The following is a 19,812-nucleotide window of genomic DNA, read 5'->3' on the forward strand; positions in this document are numbered from 1 at the left end:
CTGTCCGTTTGCTTCCCTGATGTGCGTCTCTCGTCGTCACAACATCGTCCTTAGGGATTTCTTACTGACTAAAGCAGTGGAGAATTCTATTAGTTTAAATAATTATATCAAAACCTCAAACAAATGAAAAAAGGAATACAAAACAAGAAGTACGAAAAAAGAAAGAAGTAAAAAAAAGCATGAAGTATCAAAAAGGCGGACACATTAAAGACATAGAAAAAATGAACTGGAATGCAGCGATAATCGCTTACTACTTGTACTGGTTTTCACAGATTCCACTGATCACGAGCATTGTCCTGCATCGTCCCGCTACTTGCACAGTCGTTGCAGGGAGCGACGGCTTTGCCGGGTGCACGCCACATTCGGTCGGCCCCGTTCTTCGCGGCTGGGTGAGTTCGGGGCAAGACCGATGCAAACATGGTCCGGATGATACTCGCACAGGCACTGAATACAGAACGTGAACCCGCAGTTCTGTCCACTGCAGATGGCGTAGTCACACTTTGACTCGTTACCCGTGGCGTCGGGCATTGCCAACGTTGCTTCGACGCTTTTGTTGCCAATACTTGTCATGCTGCGCAGTTTCATGCGATCGACGACAGGCTCAACCGAATTATGGCGGCTACTGACAACATGATGCTTTTGTTTGCCCGCAGACGCGGTAGTTATTAACCCGTTGCTGCCGTTGTTGCTGGTGTTGAACAGATTGCGCCGTATGCGATCCGGAGAGTTGGTACTCTTGCAGTGATCATGTTCAGCACTTGCGTTGCGTCTTTGATCCTCGCCAATATACCCGTCGCAGCCGTCAGCGATCGTGGTGTTACCATTAGTGTCCGGATCAGGCAACGTATAGGATTTATCTAAACGAGCCGCAACCACATCCGCACGGGTTGATCGATTTCCACCTTTTGTGCTGCGTGAGAAAATTATTCTGCTAGGTCTCTCGCACCGTGGGCAAGGTCTTAGTTGTTCCGATTCTTTCAGATGAGATGCAACCTGGAAAAATAAGAAACAAGTGATAATAGTTTAAAATAAGGCATTCAAATAATATCCATAGCAGAGGAATATCGAGTTTTGGCTACTTTGAAGCAGTTCTTATAAGCACCAACTTTCTTTTTTTGGTTTCTGGGTTTAAAATCATTTTTATCACTGTGTTTCGTTACCCTTCGAACGTAAACACATGATGCGATTATTTGACAGTAAGCAAAATATCCCTTTTCCGTTCCTATGGTAACTGTCAAAACTCGCTTCGCTCTTTTTTTGCTAGTGTTGGTGAACTCGCATAAAACGCTGATCGCCGAGTTTAAGCATTTTGTGTCGTAACGGACTTCTTGAACGGTAGTAAAATTTCATTCTATTTCCAATTCTAAAACTTCATTCGTGTACCACGAATTTTGAGTTGTTTTCGGTATGATATTTGTGCACATTTGAAGGTTTTTGAGATTGCGCAGAAGTGAACCGATCATGCTAAACGCTTACGCATTCGCTGCTGGCGTCGTCATTTTGCGGCTTTGCATCTCAGTAGACATAGCGTCACCGCGCCATTGCGTGTGTTTTGCTATCGAGTATATTGTTCGCGCACAGCTTCGTGTTATTAAATAAGTTTGTTGCTGACGGTCCCGCAAGATGTCGCGCGCAGAAACATATCTGGCCCTGTGCCTTCTCGATGCCATCGAGGATAAGTGCATCGATGGGATGCGCGTGCTGCTTGAAAAACATGAGGCGAACCCAAATACCATCGTGCTCGAGAAGGACGTCGCGCCGATACATCTGGTTATCGGAGCCGACGACTTGTGCTTTGCAGAAAAGGCCACGGCCTTGATGCTGCAGTATGGTGGAGATGCCAACCTACCAACCTCGGTGCAGCTGGTTACACCGTTACATGTGGCCGCCAATCTGGGCCGAACGGGAATCGTCAAGTTGCTGCTGCTAGCCGGTGGAGTTGTGGAACACGTCGACGATGATGGAAGGACGCCGATAGAGCACGCCATCGAAGAGGGCCATTTTGAGGTGGTGCAACTGTTGCAGAATTATATTTTTGAACAGAAAATGGAACAGAAGCGAAAAGGGTTGCAGCAAAGGCAGCAGCACTTGGAGAAGAGCTTAATGCTGTCGCCTAGTATGCGCCTAAGAAAAGGGTACGGAGAACGAATGCCGCAAGGGAAAGCGCTACCGGTGCCCCAGGCACTGGACGATAGCGCTTATACACCGAATAAACAGCACTACAACTTCGATGTCACCAGTCCGTACTATGTGAACATAACGCACCGCCGCAAGGATCGCTTTAAGCCCCTCAATAAGACTGTTAACACAACGCTTTTTCCGGAGGAATCCATTATAAGTGAGCGTGAAAATACTCCTCCGGCAGCAATGGAATCTTGCGGAGAGACCGCGACGCCGCCCGTGACCGAACGCACTAATCTCTTTGAGTTGACGGAAGGAAACCTACAAAACTTTACACGAGAGGAAGAACCCGCGAGTGGGCGCCGAATGTCCTTCGTTGCGTGCTGGAGGGAAAAGGTAGCCGAGTTGCGCGAACGCGATACCATCAGCCGTAAATTGCATGATATCGACCGTATGCTGAACCTCTTCTCTGAGAGCCTGGCGCAGCAGTCATTCATGGATGCGGTCGAGGAAACTTTCATCACAGCACCAGAACAAAGCGACCAGGACCAGATCTTGGAGTCAGAGCTTGAATCCGTGTTTGAACTAGAATGTGAGCCAAGGCAGGCACCAGAGTTGGATCAAACCGAATCGGAAGACGATCGACAAGACGAACTTATCGATCAACAACCGAAAGAGGATCGCGAAATCATCGAAGAGATTCCGGCGACCGATGAAAGTACCGGAGAACATAACACCAGCAATTTGGGCACGGTTATTGTACAAATTAGTGAAGAATACATTCACACCGATGACGAAGCTGGAGTAGTTTTTCGGGAGAAAAAAATGACCTCCGCTCCGGCATTGGCTGTTCCGAAGGTGCAGGTTCTTTCTGAGGAGGGAGAGATTGTTTTTAGTACCGCAGGCAAGAGCCTTCCGATTGGGAACCGGCACAGAAATCCTTCGCTAAGCAGCCAATCTACAGCAGTGACGCTACCTCCGCTCGACTACGACACCGATGCGCTGCGAGTGGAACTGACCAACTTTGGCGAACCGCCAGGACCAATCACGAAGGGCACAAAAAAATTGTACCTTCGCAAGTTGATAAAATTTCGTCGCCATCCCGAACGTTTGGCCGCCAGAAGCGACACCGTAACACCAAGTGTGTAACCGCTTTTTACGGACCCCGGGCGCGTTGACTTATGAACTAACTAAAATGCATTTTGTTTACAGACTATTCCGTCGAGCTGATGGCGACCGTACGGCGAGAGGACGCGTTTGCAAAAATCATCGATGCCTACCAGCGATTGGAGCAGGAAATGGCGCACGATTTTCAGTCAGTCAACCCTAAAACGGCACGCACTCTTCGAGAGGGACACCTGAAGAAAAGCTTCATCTATCTACTGATTGATCCGCGCATTAGCGACAACCTCCCCGCCCAACAGCAACACCGAGAGCCGCACGAGCTCTGGAAACGGTTCCTGGCGTCGGTGTTCTACGTCGGAAAGGGAAAAAGCAGTCGCCCCTACTGTCACCTTTACGATGCTATGAAACTATACCAGCAGCGGGATGATGCCGGTGTCCGCCCGGCGGCTTGTGGCGAAAACAATCCTTCCGATGAACTGGTGGTCGAAGAGGAAGAAATCATTTTCCAGATCGAGGAAGAGAAGGCGACGAACGATGGACACACGTCCGCTCGACACTGGAGACAGCAAGCGGCTAAAGTGGTCCGAAAACGACAACTGGCGTCTGATAGCCGGAAGCTGAACCGGATCATCGACGTGTGGGGCGCCGGAAAGGGTGTCGTTTGCCTGCACGTTTTCCACAACATCATGCCGGCCGAAGCGTACACACGCGAGGCGGCCATCATCGATGCGCTCGGGCTTCCAAATCTTACCAACCTCAAGCGGGGCGACTACTACGGCAAGAGCCTGTCGTGGCCGATGAAACAACGGAAACACCTCGGCCTGCTGCTGCTTCGGAAAGCGTTGCTCATCTATTTGGCCGAAGGTGAAACGCAACTACTTCCAAGTGATCTGATCTGAGCAAAGGTCGGCCCCGCACGTTTTAAAAGCAACTTAAGTACATTTTAGCTTACGGGAAAGCGTTTTAATTACACTGCATTTTGCTATTGTGATATTTAAAATATAGTAACATTTCTGTTTCGAGACTGCGAGACTCCTTCACGTCGTGTTATTTGGTAGCTTCTTCTTTGACGAAAGAATCTTGCTTTACGGTGCACACCAATTTCGCGCCAAAAAAAGGCCCGATCGATGCCACAATTGAAAGTGCGCTTTACCTGCGTTCTCGCCCGTGGGCATCAACAATTCCAAAACAAATAAAGTCATCCAAGCGAAAAGTGATCGCCGGGTACGTTAGAGGTACGCACATACAAATCTTTTCGCGCCTTTTTACCGGTTTCTTACGTTTACCGCTTTGGCCACCGGACGACGGGTAGCAAACAAAAAATTCATAACCACCATCAGGGCGTGAGTTCATCGATACTTTATCCTCTCATCCATGCGCTAGACGCGCACTTGGCGATCGCGGGAAGATAAAGGGAAGAAAACTGGGCACAAACATCTTGGCTCCTTGTCGTTTTGCGGTCACGAAGATGGGCGGTTACGAAGCAGCGACAGCGAACGAGCAACGCGACCTAAAGTGTAATCAGTGCTCGGCGAAACACCTCCCATTTTCGAACGTTCCTGAGCGTGTTGGGTCATATTCCGGCGGGCTCTGGGAATTGTTGGCAAGGCGCTGGGCACTGGCTAGCTTTACGGCCCCGAAGGGCCATAAATCCAGAGTCCAGATTTCGTTGGAGCATGGAACTTACTTTCTGGCGAGAACATCACCTGACCAGAAGATTGAACCAGTGGACAATAAAATGATTTGCCCACCGCGGCAAGAACGCAGTTGATCGAAAAGTTAAGACATTTTTTACTTCTATCATTTGGTAGAAAGGATTGTAAGTTTTGAATTAAGACACAAAATTCCTTATTCAAACCAAAACATATCCGTATTGTAGTAACGTTAAGCATTAAAGAACAATGTGTGGCTGCACTCACCTTTTGGTTGTTGTAGAATTTGCGTTTCGATGGGCTGATGGGCGGCGAGTGCGGTTTGGCCATCGGGAGCCCTCCCGAAACACTGGATCGACGGCGAACTTCCGGTATCGAAACATTGCCCAAGTAGCCAGATGTAAACGAAGCCCCCAGAAGGCTGCTGCTGCTGCAGTTTCGCTCCAGCGAGTTACACGGTTTGAATGGCCGGCGCTGCGCGATGCTTGAGAATGTGCCAATTTGCTCCTCAGAAAGGGATTCGCCTTCCGGCTGCTGATTCGGGTCCGGCAGTGTGCCGTCACCGGATGCAGCGAACAGAATGTTAGTGAAATTGTCTTTAGTCAGCTGCTTGGGGAACGTAGCACCCCCCGGAATGTCATAATTGTTCTCTTTCTCTTTGGCATCGCTCTTGAGTTGCCTGTGCAGTCGTTGCCTGCTTTTGGCGTGATTGTGAACAATCGCTTGCCAAGTTGGTGACACGCGCACTACCTGTACCAGATCCTTGCTGGTCAGACAATCGAGGACGATTCCGAGCGCATCCTTATTGTCCCGATTGAGTCGGTGCAAGATGTCGACGTATTCTTTCCCATCGTAGTAACACGTGCGTCGTTGCTTTGACAGCGGAAAGGGGCGAAGCTTTGGGGAGCGACACTTTGTAGGCAAGCGAGATTCGAAGCGTGGTCCTGGACTGCTGAGACTGGAACTGGAGTTACTTCCGTTCGTGCCAAGACGCTTTAGTTTGCGCACCGATTTTGTGATCGAGCCACCCTGAGACGGTTTTATTTTGGCCTGCTTCGGGCTGGCATGAAGATGCAACTTAAGTGGCGATTCTTCGACGATCGAAGTGAGTGCCGCACTGTAGGAAAAGTTTGGCGCATGGCGTACAACGCAACCGTCTTCCGTCGCGAAGGCTTTCGAAGGCGTCAAACTGCAGTCGTCGAACGATGGCACCGTCGCGATGGTGTCTTCGAGTTGCACACTTTCGTCCTTTGAAGCTTGGCCCTCCAAAATGGGTCCTGAGAGAAGCGCCCCCAAGTTGATCGATTGCAGCGCGACACCCTCTTCGTCCTCTTCCTCCTGGATTGTTTTCGGCGTCCGATGAAGGGACGGCTCTCTCACGCGCAACGGTTGCTTCTCTTTTTTCTCCGGCGTTAGCAGATCGCTGGTGAACGCATTCTGGCGCACCAGATCGCCCTTCCCGGGGGCCAGTTGCTGTTGCTGTCGCAGGGCGACCTTTCCGTGCCGAACCGTTTGAAGCTTGCCCGGGCTAAAGCTCACGAACTTGCGAAGCGTACGCTTCCCGGCCAGCACATTGGTGTCCCGATTTTCGTCGGTCTTAAAACAGGCCGTCTTCGGTGTGCTGGAGCGCATCAGATCCGCAATGCCATCGTGACGCTTGCGCCGTTTCGTGTTCGGAATCGGTGAAATGTCCTCCGGAAGACGCTGGCAATCTGCATCAAGCGAATCATTCGGATCGTTCTCACGGTTCTCGGAATCAGCCAGCAGAAGTACCAGCTCGGCGTCGCCCTCGGAGCGCAGCTTGTCGCGAAAACTCGGCAGCTTGCGCTTCAGCGATTGGCCACTTTTCACCTTGTGCGGTGTCTGCTGGCTGTGCTGGTGGATCGAGCGGTTCACGGAGCGCAACGGCGTTTCGTACGCTTCGAAGGATTGCGAACGCAAAAACGATCCGAAGGAACCGCCCCGTGAGCCGCTGCGTTCCGGTGTTGTGGGCAGCGTGAACGATCCTTCGTCGGTGTCAACCGGCGGACCGGTGCCCGGCTCGGCCAAGCTGTCGAAAGGCAAGCGGCGTGTTTTTGGAGTGGTAAGGTGGAACTTGGATATACGATCGATGCTGGCGGCTGTGTTTGGCGTTAGAACTTGGGCTGCGATCGGTAAACCGGAGCTGCTGTCGTTCATGCTGCAGTCCGCTTCGTTTGCCTCGTCGATGGTGGCCAGCGTCCCGGAGGCGCCGTGGCGTGACGACGCATTGAACGTGTTGTTTGGCGTCACCGACTGGTACGATGTGTAGCCGCTGTCCTGGCCGAAGGACGAGGTAGCCGAGCCACCACTAGCATTGAATGACCATTTACTGCCGGCGGCCGCCATTGTTCCGGGTGGAAACGAAGATCGCAGAGGTTGTTCCGCTTCTTCCATTTTGGCGTTTTTTCACTGTGCCGCACCGTTTCACTCACTGTTTCCCCCAATCGTTTGTTGAATAGCGAGTCTTACGCTGTCACAGCCAGCTGCGGTCCCCTTTTCGGTGGCTATGCGACGTCTCGCTCTAACTCACGTACGGGCAGCGCGACTCTTCCTGGGTGCGTCTTTCGTGGGCTTCACGAAAAGGCGTGCACACACACGCGCACCCATGCGATGCAGGAACACTCTTTGCAGCAAAGGGTTCCCGTAGCAAACACTTTCTATGCAGTTTGTTCCATTTTGATCACAGTAAAACAATCTTTCGGTTACATGCACAACACACACACACAACACACTCGTCACTTGAAACACATAATAAATAGAATCAGCGGAGGCTTTGCTTCACCTAAGCGAATCACGCATACGCAGTTTCGCAGACGTTTGCCGAGGCTGGACTGGGACGGTTACACTAAACTACACGATTCACATTAAATTGGACATTCACAACAAGGAGTCTGAACAGTGGGGCCCTCCTCAAACGCACCCTTTCGGATACGGCGCGTTGCTGGGCACAAATAACGATGGTTTCACGGCAACCACCGACTTTCGCTCGAAAGCATTTCCAGTCTGACACACACACACCGCGATAATTTGCCGTTCAATAAGTGCGCGCCATTATGCACACTACCGAACGAGGGGTATTTTTCGGACAGAAGGGATATTTTCGTGCCATCACTCGGAGCAGTGCTGCCATCGTTAATCGACGATGCTCCACAAACTTCAGACTGAGACGGATGTAAACAAAAACAACGGCACGGCAAGTTAAGGAACTGAAAATTCTCAGTTCTTAACATTAACTTAACTTTACCTGCTAAGTGCCTACCAGGCCACTAGGCACCATGGGTGCTTTCGAGTGGCCATGGGAATATTCGTTTCCCCCGTTTTTCACGTAAGTTCAGCACTCTTCGTTTTTGTGCAGCGTTTAATACTGTCGCATGTTTGCAGAGTGCAAGTTCAGCCAAACACCAAAGAACAGCAGCTTAACACTTGGAAGGAACTGGTGCTGAATTATCAGCGACACGAGCGGCAGGCGCTGCTCAACATTGCCGAAGATACCCCGTTGTTTTTCAATAAGGAGCTGTCCCGTAAGCTTTCGCCAGAGGGCCGCCTATGGGTGTTGGAGGAGCTAGAGAAAACGGGTCACGCTGCCCCGGTCGACAAGCGGAAGCAACAGTGGGAAGTCTACTGGCACACACTGGCCGAGTGGGCCAATCTGCTGCACGACTGGGCCGTCGCCAACGGGATGACGAACTCGGTGTGCACCATTTATGAGCTGGTGGCGGGCGACACCAGCGTCGGTGAGGAGTTTCACGGGCTCGATCAGGGAGTTTTTAAAAAGATACTGAAAACACTCGAAGCACGGGGACGCTGCGAGTTGATTGCGTTCGACGACAACGAGGGAGTGAAATTTTTCTGAGCGACGAAAGCGGCACCGGAACTGGATCGGAAATCAAACAAATGCAACTGCAATGTGATGGCAACGCCAATAAAACGCAACGGGCGAACTAACATTTCAAATTCCAAACTTTATTAATCTCATTCGTTCGGTAGATGTTCGGTTTTGCCGTTCGGTATTTTGTTTTTCTGTAGTCTGATAAGTTGAGCTCTCGTTCGGGTCGCCGTGGCGGAACCCCGTTCGCCAGACGGGTTTCCCACATATTTTCCGAGACGTTTTCGGTCGGTTGCCCATGTCTTCGAAGGATGCACGCACCCTTTTCACAATGGTGGTTGTTGTACCATGGTGCCACGGGGTGACTGGACTATTCATTGGACTTCCATCAGGATTCGGCAGCTTTTCGCCACACCAGCTCACCAGTGGCATTTGTATTGCATCGGTTTGTCCCCATCTTGCGCCCTTATCGCTTGCCTGACCTAATGAAACATTTCCGACACTTTTCGCTCTGGTGTTATATTGTTTTGTGTTCCATTTTCTTGTCCACTGCCACTATAATTCCGTTATCCGTTGTTCGTTTGTGTTTTTTGCAGTTTAGGCTGTTTTGTGATTCGTTTCGTTCGCTAATTCAACGCCACTCGTTAGCAATATGGAGCGGGTTCACACAATGTTAGTTTAATTTCCAATTTTGCATCCAGAACTACGAACTACAGTATGCTTTCCACGCCCATCGGAGGGAGCTGAAGAGAGTTAGCAGGTTTGTTTCATTTTACTACGGTTTGGGGTTGTGCTTTGCGTTTCGTGGTGTTACTGGTTGGTTGCGGTTTGTTTTCAGTAGATTTCGAACAAGTTTTCTGTTTTCCGTGCCCTCCTCCTCGCCCAAGTGGATGTGGCCTATTTTAGTTGCAACTTTTTGTGGCCCTCCCAGGCCCGCTCTGACCGGGCCCGAGTGAGAGAAGAAACAATCGTTACACGAACGTAAATCCTAAACCAATGGCATTCAATCTGTTGGCATTCTTGGCAGCTGATCCCCGCGCAAATTGCTCTGAGCCGCGCAATAACGTGCTTCTTGTTTTGATTCCGTTGCATTTCGGGTTTTCTGTTTCACTATCGTTCCAACGGAAGTAAATAGATCTCTCATAACCGTGATTCCTCTCGCACGGACGCTCATCAAACATTCAATAGTGGTAGTAGAAAAAATAAAATCTGCTTTGCATTCACAATAAATATGGAAATAATAGTACATATATCAATCATCATCAACAACAACAAAGTGCGCCCATAGCGTTCATATTATAAAGTACACTTTAGACTTTTCCATTTTAGGTACTCAGCACCGTCTGCCATTTAACTACATCCTCCACGATCGTCCATTTCGCAGTCACGTTCGTCCACCTCCTCCGGTCCATGCTGCCCCTCTCACGTAAGTGCATGTAAGTCTGCGGTAATGCGGTGCACTGCTAATTCCTTTTTTATATAGAAGTCCCTACTATTTATTTGTCAAGTTTGACTCGATCATAACAATTTTACTCTACTCGGTGTTTCTTACTGAAGGTCTTCGCTTTGCATTTTAGCTCAGGTTTTTGTTTGATGCTTATTACTTGGATTACGAACAGAGTATTCGTTTGCGGGGGAATTTGGGAGAAAATAGTGCACCAAACGTGAGAGTTGATGAGTTAACGGTTTGCTTAACTTTTTCGGTAACTTTCCACCATTGCGTGTGGTTTGTTTGTAAGATAAAGAATCCCCAACAGAAAAACCAATCCATCCGACCAGGGTGTAGAAAGTAACTGCGCGATCCGTTGTAGGTTTGTCGAATACGCTTATGTGTCCACTTCACCGGTTCGCTTTGGCCTCTTGATTTGCCTGTCATTTGAATCTAGTCACTGTACTAAATACTACCGTGCGTGCAAGTTGAGTTTCTGTTACGTCTCAAGCGATTCCTTTCGGCTAGAGTTGTGTCCGCTAACCTGGCCCTTGGTTGCGCCAGGGCAATTGCTAACATTTAGATGATACTAGTATTTTACTCGGTTTTGACCTTCCCGGCACAATATCTACCGTGCTCACGTAATGTGATCGATTGCGAACAATTTGGTATTCGATAGTCGCTTTTGGTTGTGAAATGTTTGCATTTTTTGGTGTGAGGAAAAGTGTCACGAACTGCAAGTTGCCGTGGAGTACGTTTCACGAAACAGAGAACGCGTAATGTAGTGGAAAGAGGGTTCATACGTGCGAAACCGAGTTTCGAAATCGGCAGTGATTTGGCCAATATTTACGATGCTTGATGCAAATTTTTCACCTTTTCTTAAATGAAACGTTCAAACCGTTTTCGAAGGGGTCGGTAAGCAACAGTGACTCTAACTAGGGGAAAACAAATTCGAACATTAGGCAAAAGCGAACGCAGTGAACATAAACGATCGATTAAAAGGACGTAAACTGATCCATCGCTCGCTAGTCTATCGCCAGAGCTTACACTATCATGCTACATATGTTTCAGTGCACACAGTGGCTTTTGGTGGAATAATTGTTGCTCGTTTTTGCTGCTTCCTTTGCGTCTGTTATTCTGTTTGCGCCTATTACCTGCTGCGTTCTAAAACCTACCACTATAATTTGACTTTATCATTTTCACCATTTTATTTGTTTATTTTTTTATTTTATTTTATTTTTTGTCCTTTCTTGCCCCATCGTTCGAGTAGGTTCATCACCCAGCGGCCCAGAAAAGGTTGGACAGAGATGTTGCGTTTTACGCGACACGCAAGTCAGAACGTTTCACAATGAATTTAATTCGTCTGCTATGTAGTGGTTTTCTTTTCTTCTAGTGCTGCTCTACCTTTTTCCACCTGTCTCTGTTTTGCATGGACCCATCAACTTCACGCCCTGTTCGCCCTCGTTCGTCTGTGAATTATTGCTTTAGGAAATCCTGCTCATCCTGCCAAACCGGGTTCGATCTATGCTTGCTTCTGTTGGTGTTGAGTGTGCCGAGTTTCGCCATGTTTGCGCGGCTCAAAAACGATCTAAATGTTTCGCCTCCTCGTGCTCATTGCGGAATGTAGTTCTATCTGGTTGGTTGGTTTGCTGAAGACCGTTTGGTACAAATGCTTTTTAAATAGTTGTCTTTGGGCTTCTTGGGGCTTCTAGACCAATCGGTTTATAACTGCATTAAAACTGGGATATGGAATGCATGAGACTGTAATTTTAGTAAGATTATTAGCATTTAGATTACGCACTATTCGCCTTTGTTCCTGGCTTGTTCTGGTTTGATTACTGGTAGGGATGCTGAATTACAAAAATGGAGCTTACTTGTGTTAAGAATTCGAAATAGTAGGGCATGGAGCATCGGACACGGACATATGCGCGTTCGAGATGTGCCTCTGTTTTCTGTGTTCAGTTAGAAAAAATGATCCTACCGATGATGTTCGCGTCCATGCGCGTGATGAACCTACGGACGATCCAATAGCGTTTCGAGTGTAATATACTCTCGAGACGGCGAAGGATAGTGTTTGACATTTATATAAAAATCATTAAATGAATAATCAAAGATACGGAAAACCGCGAAACTTTCTCATCGCTACGCACGGGGTGGTGGATATTTCGAAATACCCAAAATTATTTCCTCCTAAAATGGCCATCGCACAGCAGTTGTAGCGACTGTCCCCGATGTAGTTCCCTATTCGAGCTAAATGCTAAAGAGTTTTTTGTTTACCCACCAACTGACTTTTTAAGTACGTTCGCATATGGGTCTAAATGTATAACTCTGTCGGTGTCCGTCGGTTATGTTTTGGAATAGGTAAACTCTAGACACGTTAACCTACGCACTAAATAGCACTTTTTCGTGTACTAAATCGATTCTCGGCCTATTGGCCATGGTTACCATCTACTAGAGTACGGGTTTCCACTGGTTAGCTGCTCCGTTTTGCTTTGCCTCTTTTGAATGTTTTTTTGTCTGCCTGTTGCATCGTTGCTTTCCTCTCGTTCCCAGTTGTGTTAACACTACAATTTGATTTAAATGTTTCACAGTAAATGAGCTATAACTTTCTTCCAGGCAACACCTTCGAAAGCACTCCCGGCCGGTGGGTTTGGGTACCGATCCCACTGGGGACGAAAATGGTCGGTTCTCGGCCACCATCGGTAGGATCGGCAGTACTCCGGCCGGTGGGACGCCTCGGTTGTATTTTCGTGGAAGAAAAGTTTGGTTTGGTATCGTTTGGTACCCTCCTTCTCAATGCTTTTCGCGGCCTTGGCTTTGGCTTGATTTTTGCTTGTGTTTTCCTTTTTTTAACAGTTCTTCTTACTTCACGTTCAACCTTAATTTTCCGATGCGCTTTTCTCCCTAAGGTCTTTGCTTCTTGACCAGAATGTCCGTTAGCCTTTTTTCCTTTTGTGCGATCGAAAGAGAAGGAGGGACTGTTCTTAACTTTTAGTACTTTGCTAAGATTAATAGTAAACAGTTACAATTATCTAAAAATGGGAGTGTATGAGAGACTGTGTTTGTTTTACTTTGTTCTTTGTTTGTTTGGTTTGCAGGCGGTCCGGTGACCGCACTGCACGTGTTACTTCAGTCACTAAGGTTTATTATATACTTATCTTATGTAAAGGTTATTTTCTTCACCCCGTCCGGAACTTTACCTAGACCTTCCACGCTTTCTCAACGTTCCTCTTCCGGCTTCAGTTTTTGATTATCGCACGACATCCTGCTAGCTTCCCTCTCTCTCTCTACACACGCTCTTTCTTCATTCGATTGCCCATCGAAAATGAACCTATTCAATAAAATTATGTTAATTTCATGAGTGTGTCCTTGTTTCCTACCACCGTGACTCCGATCGTTACAATCGGAATCGGTTCGGAAAGAGTTTTTTTTATTAAATTTAGTTTAGAAGTAATCAATTTCACTGTTTTATAATCTACAGTACACGCTACGGTAGGATATTTTCACGAATTTTCTTATGCTGCTGCCCACCGTAAGCTAACTATTTATTAAACTTTGTCGGTTGATCTCATTGCACCTGGAAGCTACTATATACGTTAAGACTTTGCTGGATCTTACGGAGCAGTGCATCGTTTCTAAACCGCTATTTACTCTCCCAGCTTTGAATAAAAAACAACAAACTACAAGTAAACTTTTCGCTATTCTGTCTGATTGTACCGCGAACCTATCGAAAACAAGACATTGAGAAAGTGTAATCAAATGAAACATCAAACATTGCACTAAACAAGAAAACAACAAAAAAAGGAAGCTAAAGGTTTTCATAAGAAGCCATTGTGGAAGAAATGAAACGCAACAGTGTGTTATGAAACGGTTTTGGCTTCGTGCACTTCGTACGGCCAAGATTTGTCCATGATTCGTTTGTCTGTTCCTAAAGTAATCAGTTAATCTAAAGTTCCTTTCAAATCTTACTGGTAAGTGTATCCCTAAACTGTACGCATGTGTATATATGTATATATTAATATTAAGAAGATGAGTTTTGTATATTATTGTTGTTTTGGTTTTTCCTTTTCTTCTTGTGTTCAGAACTGTTCAGATTCGGTTTCGGAGAGCGCTACCAGAATGCCAACCTGAATTTTGTCCACGACGACCGGTCGCTTGTCAATATTGTTATACTATAATGTTAATATCAGCGTCATTTCTATCGTAATTAATTATTATTATTATGTTTGCAAACGTGGTAAATGTTAAACTGTAATTGCTAGCCAACCTCTCGGGTTATGAATATAGAGGATTTGGCTTTCCTTTGTTGTAGTGTTCTTTTCCTCCATAAACATCCATCATATGCCGTAACAAAGAGAGAATGTTAAATAAAAACACAGTCTTAAATATGTTAATATCTTTCCGTTTTTGTTGTTTCCTTTGTTTTGTTCCATTAGCTTCATCAGCGTTGTGCCGTTCGTCAACCCGTCGTACTCATTTTCGACATCCTATCAAACGATTTCAGTGATTCGTCTTTTTGTCGCTCAAGTTTAGAATGGCAAGCAGGGCCACGGACCGGTCTACGGTCACCGTATAATTTGCTCGTTTTCAATCAGTGCTTCTTTTATTTTTGCTTCGAATGCTGGATTCTGATGATTTATGGTGAGTCTATGAAAGAGACTACGTCTCATCATCTATGCATGCCGTAGCACGTCTACGCGAGAATTAGATATTTTTGAAAGTTTGTTTCGTTTTGCTGGTCAATATAATTTCGTATTAAATGTGGTCGCACATGTGTTTGTCAGTAGGCCGAGGAAGTTCTAAATATTCACTCACCGCTTAGTTCACCGCTTCTAGAAGCATACTGTTACGATTGTTTGTCCATAATTGAATACATGAAAAGAATATAATCAAATGGCAATGAAACAAAAACAAATATCATCAATTTGTATGCAAAAGAATGAAAGTATAAAATTGAAGCATTCAAGCAAAACGTCTTACCTTTACCATACCACGACAGCCTGCGAGATGATCGGCACCGTTTTGCTGCTGCTGATTTGGTGACAATTTCTTTCAACCTTGGCGTACAAAAACACCGAATACAAAATGAAAAAAAGTAAATGAGCAGATAAATAATCATTTCCAATCAATACTCAACGCCCAGTGCACTGGTGCACTGGAATACTATATAACTCATTCGCTAACAACAAAATAAAAAATATCTAACTTAGTTTCAATAATTCAAACGCAAAGGAACATAAAACTAACACATAAATCGGTCTGTCTGACGGACTGGTGAAGCAGCAACCAGTGAATGAACCGTTCGATAACGGAAGCGAAGGTTCTGACTCTCATTTTCCGCTAGTCGCACTATCTTAGCTTCTTTTCGCCCCCTTTGACTGTTTGGTTGTTTGAGTTCGCTAGTCCGTTTGTTTGGTATCGGCTGTGGGAATAGTTTTGGTTTTGTATCGTTATTTTGTTGGTTGCTTCGCGTTTGCTTTTAGTTCGAGTTAACAGACTATAGGCACATAAGAGTTCTAGTATTACTGTAACGTTTTCTTATACAGACACAGAAAAGCGAAAACCTTCCGTTCGCCGCCCTGATTTCGGGTGCAAAACATTCAATCGCGCATGCTTTGGCCGGTGTGGTTTGCTGCCTCAACGATGCCCTCGTCATTCGTCATCCGGTGTGTGGTTGAAACTTGTTTCGTGTCTCGCGTTCGGTAGTATGTCGGTAGAGTTGTCTTGCATTTTTCTGCAAACTGGAAACGTAAAGCCGGTGCTCGGTGCAATAGTTTTATTATGCCGAACCTAAACATTTTGCGAGGGTTACATCCACATCAGGAAAATTAGACGGGGCATTGGAGCCCCGGTTCCCAAGGTTGCCTTGACAGACGCATCCAAACGTGATAATGATTTCGAATTGTTTTCATGTTTTACGGTTTCCATTTTCCAATTTTTTCCTGGTTTTCGTGTGGCGTCAATTTTGTACTTTATAGACACGGTTATAGCAAGTGAAGCGTCGTCAGGAGCACTATCCGTCAAGTTCGTTTGGCCTACCAACTTTCTAGATTTTAGTGCCAATGGACATTATGAATGGGTAAACGAACTGGGTCCTCTGCTTTACCCCGTAGGCTACTCTCTTGGCGAAACGGTTGTCCATTCCATGAACGCAATATTTGAACAGATGTCTTTCAGCCGCCAGTGTGTGTCTGTTTAAGTGAGTGATTACAGTGATCACCAGCGAATGTTGCGACCGGATGGCAAACGATGTTGATGCACTTCTTCGGCGCACTACGACTTCCCGGCTGTCATTGCCCGATCGGACGAGAACGACAGGCTCTCAAAGTAGGATGTCGGTGTGTGGCGGGACGATAGCCACGAGTTAGTAATATCGTTCGTAAGCGTAGACGGGGCTCGTGGGCAATGCTCGAAGTCGAAGAGGCTGATGAAGGAAGTGGCTGGTACCTTGTCTCTGATGCGTGCACGATTCGAACGACAATGAACGTGTTTGGGTGTTTCGCTTAAGAGTAGATTGTGATGACTTCTCGGCCGCCTCCTCGCACCATCAGCACTCGTTCGAGACCTTCCGTTAGCACTTCCAAGAATTCCATATCTGATGTGGTGAAGAACGTTTGGTTAAGGAAAGCTCACGTGACTGAGCGCATACATAAAAGAATCTACTAAGAAAATACAAGACATGTTTCGTATGTGTTTACGAAAAGGATACAATTACTCTCCCGCTCCAGGTACGTTTCCTTCGGTGGGCCAGGCAAGTTGAGTATGACCAATTGAGCATCGTGCGATTTGTTGACGATCACCTCGTTCAACTTCACAGCCGTGTGCATCCGCCTGACGTTAGCCTCGTCACTGGGAGAAATCAAAGGGAGCCATGTTAGCGCGTAACGTAACCGTTGCTTACCGGTCCACCCCGACGCTTACGGCTTAAAGGCAGACTTGACATCGTCCGGTCCCTTCGATGCGTCGCCGCCAGCCTTCTTATCCTTGCCCGGCGAGGGAGAAACGTTGTTCGCTAGCTTCTCGGTGTTGTCCGCTTCTTTGTCGGCTTCGGTGGCTTCTTTGGTGTCCTTGTCCTTCTCCGATTCAGTCTACGGCACGGTACGGTTGGGTTGAGAAATCTCGTTAGCAAAACGAAATGCAATAAATGGCCACCGCATTACCTCATGCTTTTCGTCACGATCAACTTCCTCGCTTCCGTTTTCCTTGTTCTCCGACGGATCCGCGAACCGGACCTTGGACGCAGGCTTGGCATTGTTGTCGTTGTGATGGTGATGATCCACAATTGCTTGCACCTGTCGTAAACGGTCGCGCATAGTTGTCCACAGCGTTGAAGAACAGAAAAAAACATCGAGGAGTTAGGAAAATAAACAACTAATAGATGACATCGTTTTGGCCGGCCATTTTGTGAGCGATCCTTCCGGGTTCTGCAGGAAAAGGAGATTTTTCAGCAACGGCCGAACTCGTTGCCAACCCTTCCGGTGCTAACAAAATGTCCGGCGGACCGACCGCTTACAGCTACACGCGGTACGGGCGAGCTAAGGGCAAGGAAAACCGACACGCACGCACACAGCACATCAGCAGGTAGAAAAAAGCAACACAAATCACACGAGCTGAGCTGCACACTACAAGGTGGAGCTATGAATTTGAGCCTTTATGTGAGATGCGTGACAATGCGAGGCGTGATGGCAAGTGAATGTGCGTGCCGAATGTTGATGGGCGAAACATCAAATGATATGTACAATGCATCTAATGGCGGCCGTTTCAGTGGGTTTCTAGTGTAAAACAAAAATTCGTGATAGACTAGCATCCGATCCGTTGCAAGAAGGTGTCGCATATTTTCGGTTGATGATAATGAAGATGAAAGGTGACGGTTGATGAAACGCATCCAATTGTAACATATATCATTCCATGAAAAAAAAAAAAACACTTTCCAAGACAGCGAAAAATTTGACGCTCGGTGATAGTATGGTAAGATGATAAGATGATTACAATGAGCTATTCAGATAATTTATATTGTGAATGCGCAACTATAATGACACATACTCAAAAGTAATGGCCGCAAGCATTTTTTTTTATTTATAAAAACATGATAGGCCAATGTTGTTGAAAGCTGGTTTAGCTTTAGCTGAAACGATTCAACCACGTGACAAAGGATGAAGGAAAACCAAAAGACAGCTTTGCTTTAGCGGGACAATGAACTGCATGTGCTAGAAAACATTGAACACCGATTATTAAAAACTGGTTTCTAGGAGAGCAAAAAACATCAAAGAGGATCATAACAAAAGTTAAGCGCTCAAAAGTGTACACAGAACGAGAGGCTTAGAGGGAGTCGAAAAGGTAGCAAAACAGGTGGGAAAAGGTAAAACCAGCATTGAAAAAAAAAAAAACGATTCTAGTCAGTGGCACAAGATCAAACAATTGCACTGCAATGATCGGGCACAGAACGAAACGAAAAAACGAGCAAACTTCGTTCATGTTTTCCACCAGCGCAGAGCGGGTCATTACCAGCGGTGTTCGATCCTCTCCATTGGCTGTGGCCTGAGTGAATTCCACCATATTTTCCACCTTGTGTGAGTGTGTGTTTTATGTTTTGTGTTCAAGGGTTTTGTTTTAAAGTTTTTTTTCGGTTATGCATGGATCAAATGGAATTTTTATGTTGGTTTTGTTTTATTTTTAACGATCCATTGTGGTTCGGGACATTTACGTTTACGGGACAGTTGAGTGATGGGAGAAAGAAGAAAGAAAACGTTTTTTGGTTAAGTCTTGTTTTTTTGTGCCCGTTTCCGTTTCAGGCCGTTCAGGTGTAGAAAAGGATGTAGCATTTTTCTTCATCTTCTCTAGATAACCGTACCAACAACCAGGCGCCTCCATCGGCCAATTTGGTTGATCCGTGTGCACGGCAAAACGCAATTTTCTCCGGCGGAAAACTAAATTATTTATCAATTTCAAAAACCATCCCCACGTATTGCGCCACGTATTTGCGAACAGTTCGAAGCACAGAAGCAACCAAATGCGCCGAACGTCCCGGGTTATCATTCCACCCCGAGCTGGATCATCACGTCCAGCTACCAGCAGTTCGGTTGGCGTTCCCCATCACCTTCGTGTGTGTTCGTGGAAACCATCACCATTACGGCACTCCCCGGTACGATCCTGACTGCTACCCCCCCGCTGACGCTACTTACCACGTTCTCCTTTTCGCGCTTGTTCAATCGAAGTTTTCGCAACATCTGATTCCGCTGTTCCATCATGAGCGTCCGCTCGTAGGTGTACGCCGAGATATCGCTATCCATCTGTGAATCGATTGAGAAAGCAGGTTTGAGAGCTCAGTCAAATCAGTTTAATCGTGCACGGCTCATCTGGGGCCGGGACGCTGCTGGATGAATGTAAATATGCTACAATGTTCGCAACCCGCGACGTCGGTGAAATAAAAACATATTTCAGCCCATTGCACGGTTCGGTCATTGGGCACGTTAAGCAATGCACGACCGAGGTTCAGGTGTTCAGGTGCCTGGCGGTTCCCGGGGCGCAAAATTTACAATGTGTCAAGTAGATCACCAAAACGTCGTTGGCCAGATTCGTGCTGCCGTGTGCAAGGGCGGGTGATGATGAAGTTTTTTCCCCCAGCGAACACGTCCTGC

General features: G+C 46.7%; 3 protein-coding genes across 4 annotated transcripts in view; 1 reads left to right on the forward strand and 2 right to left on the reverse strand.

Moving 5' to 3' along the window:
* Positions 1 to 309: 309 nt before the first annotated feature.
* LOC128278747 (uncharacterized) lies at positions 310 to 7,265 on the reverse strand. Its single transcript, XM_053017476.1, has 4 exons — positions 5,166 to 7,265; positions 811 to 993; positions 671 to 726; positions 310 to 622 (listed from the first exon to the last, which is right to left on the reverse strand). Exons 1-4 carry the CDS (start codon positions 7,263 to 7,265, stop codon positions 310 to 312), a joined length of 2,652 nt encoding a protein of 883 aa, XP_052873436.1.
* Positions 7,266 to 8,096: 831 nt separating this feature from the next.
* Positions 8,097 to 8,867, forward strand: LOC128268951 (vacuolar protein-sorting-associated protein 25). Its single transcript, XM_053006267.1, has 2 exons — positions 8,097 to 8,244; positions 8,301 to 8,867. The coding sequence occupies exons 1-2, from the start codon at positions 8,195 to 8,197 to the stop codon at positions 8,770 to 8,772; spliced, it is 522 nt and encodes a 173-aa protein (XP_052862227.1). The 5' UTR covers positions 8,097 to 8,194; the 3' UTR covers positions 8,773 to 8,867.
* Positions 8,868 to 15,283: 6,416 nt separating this feature from the next.
* The window catches only part of LOC128268311 (solute carrier family 12 member 4), a 92,078-nt gene continuing 87,549 nt past the window's right edge, over positions 15,284 to 19,812 (reverse strand). Inside the window, exons 18-23 of one of the 2 annotated variants that reach the window (XM_053005365.1) lie at positions 19,357 to 19,464; positions 18,680 to 18,739; positions 17,335 to 17,466; positions 17,096 to 17,262; positions 16,884 to 17,023; positions 15,284 to 16,769 (exon numbers count right to left, since the gene is read on the reverse strand). In XM_053005365.1, the coding sequence (XP_052861325.1) occupies positions 16,678 to 16,769; positions 16,884 to 17,023; positions 17,096 to 17,262; positions 17,335 to 17,466; positions 18,680 to 18,739; positions 19,357 to 19,464 (699 nt within the window). In that variant the 3' untranslated portion in view covers positions 15,284 to 16,677. The remainder of the gene's footprint in view (positions 16,770 to 16,883; positions 17,024 to 17,095; positions 17,263 to 17,334; positions 17,467 to 18,679; positions 18,740 to 19,356; positions 19,465 to 19,812) is intronic. The other variant, XM_053005366.1, reaches the window with a different exon arrangement.

This window comes from Anopheles cruzii, chromosome 2 (assembly GCF_943734635.1).
Source record: "Anopheles cruzii chromosome 2, idAnoCruzAS_RS32_06, whole genome shotgun sequence".
Classification (NCBI taxonomy): Eukaryota; Metazoa; Arthropoda; class Insecta; order Diptera; family Culicidae; genus Anopheles; species Anopheles cruzii.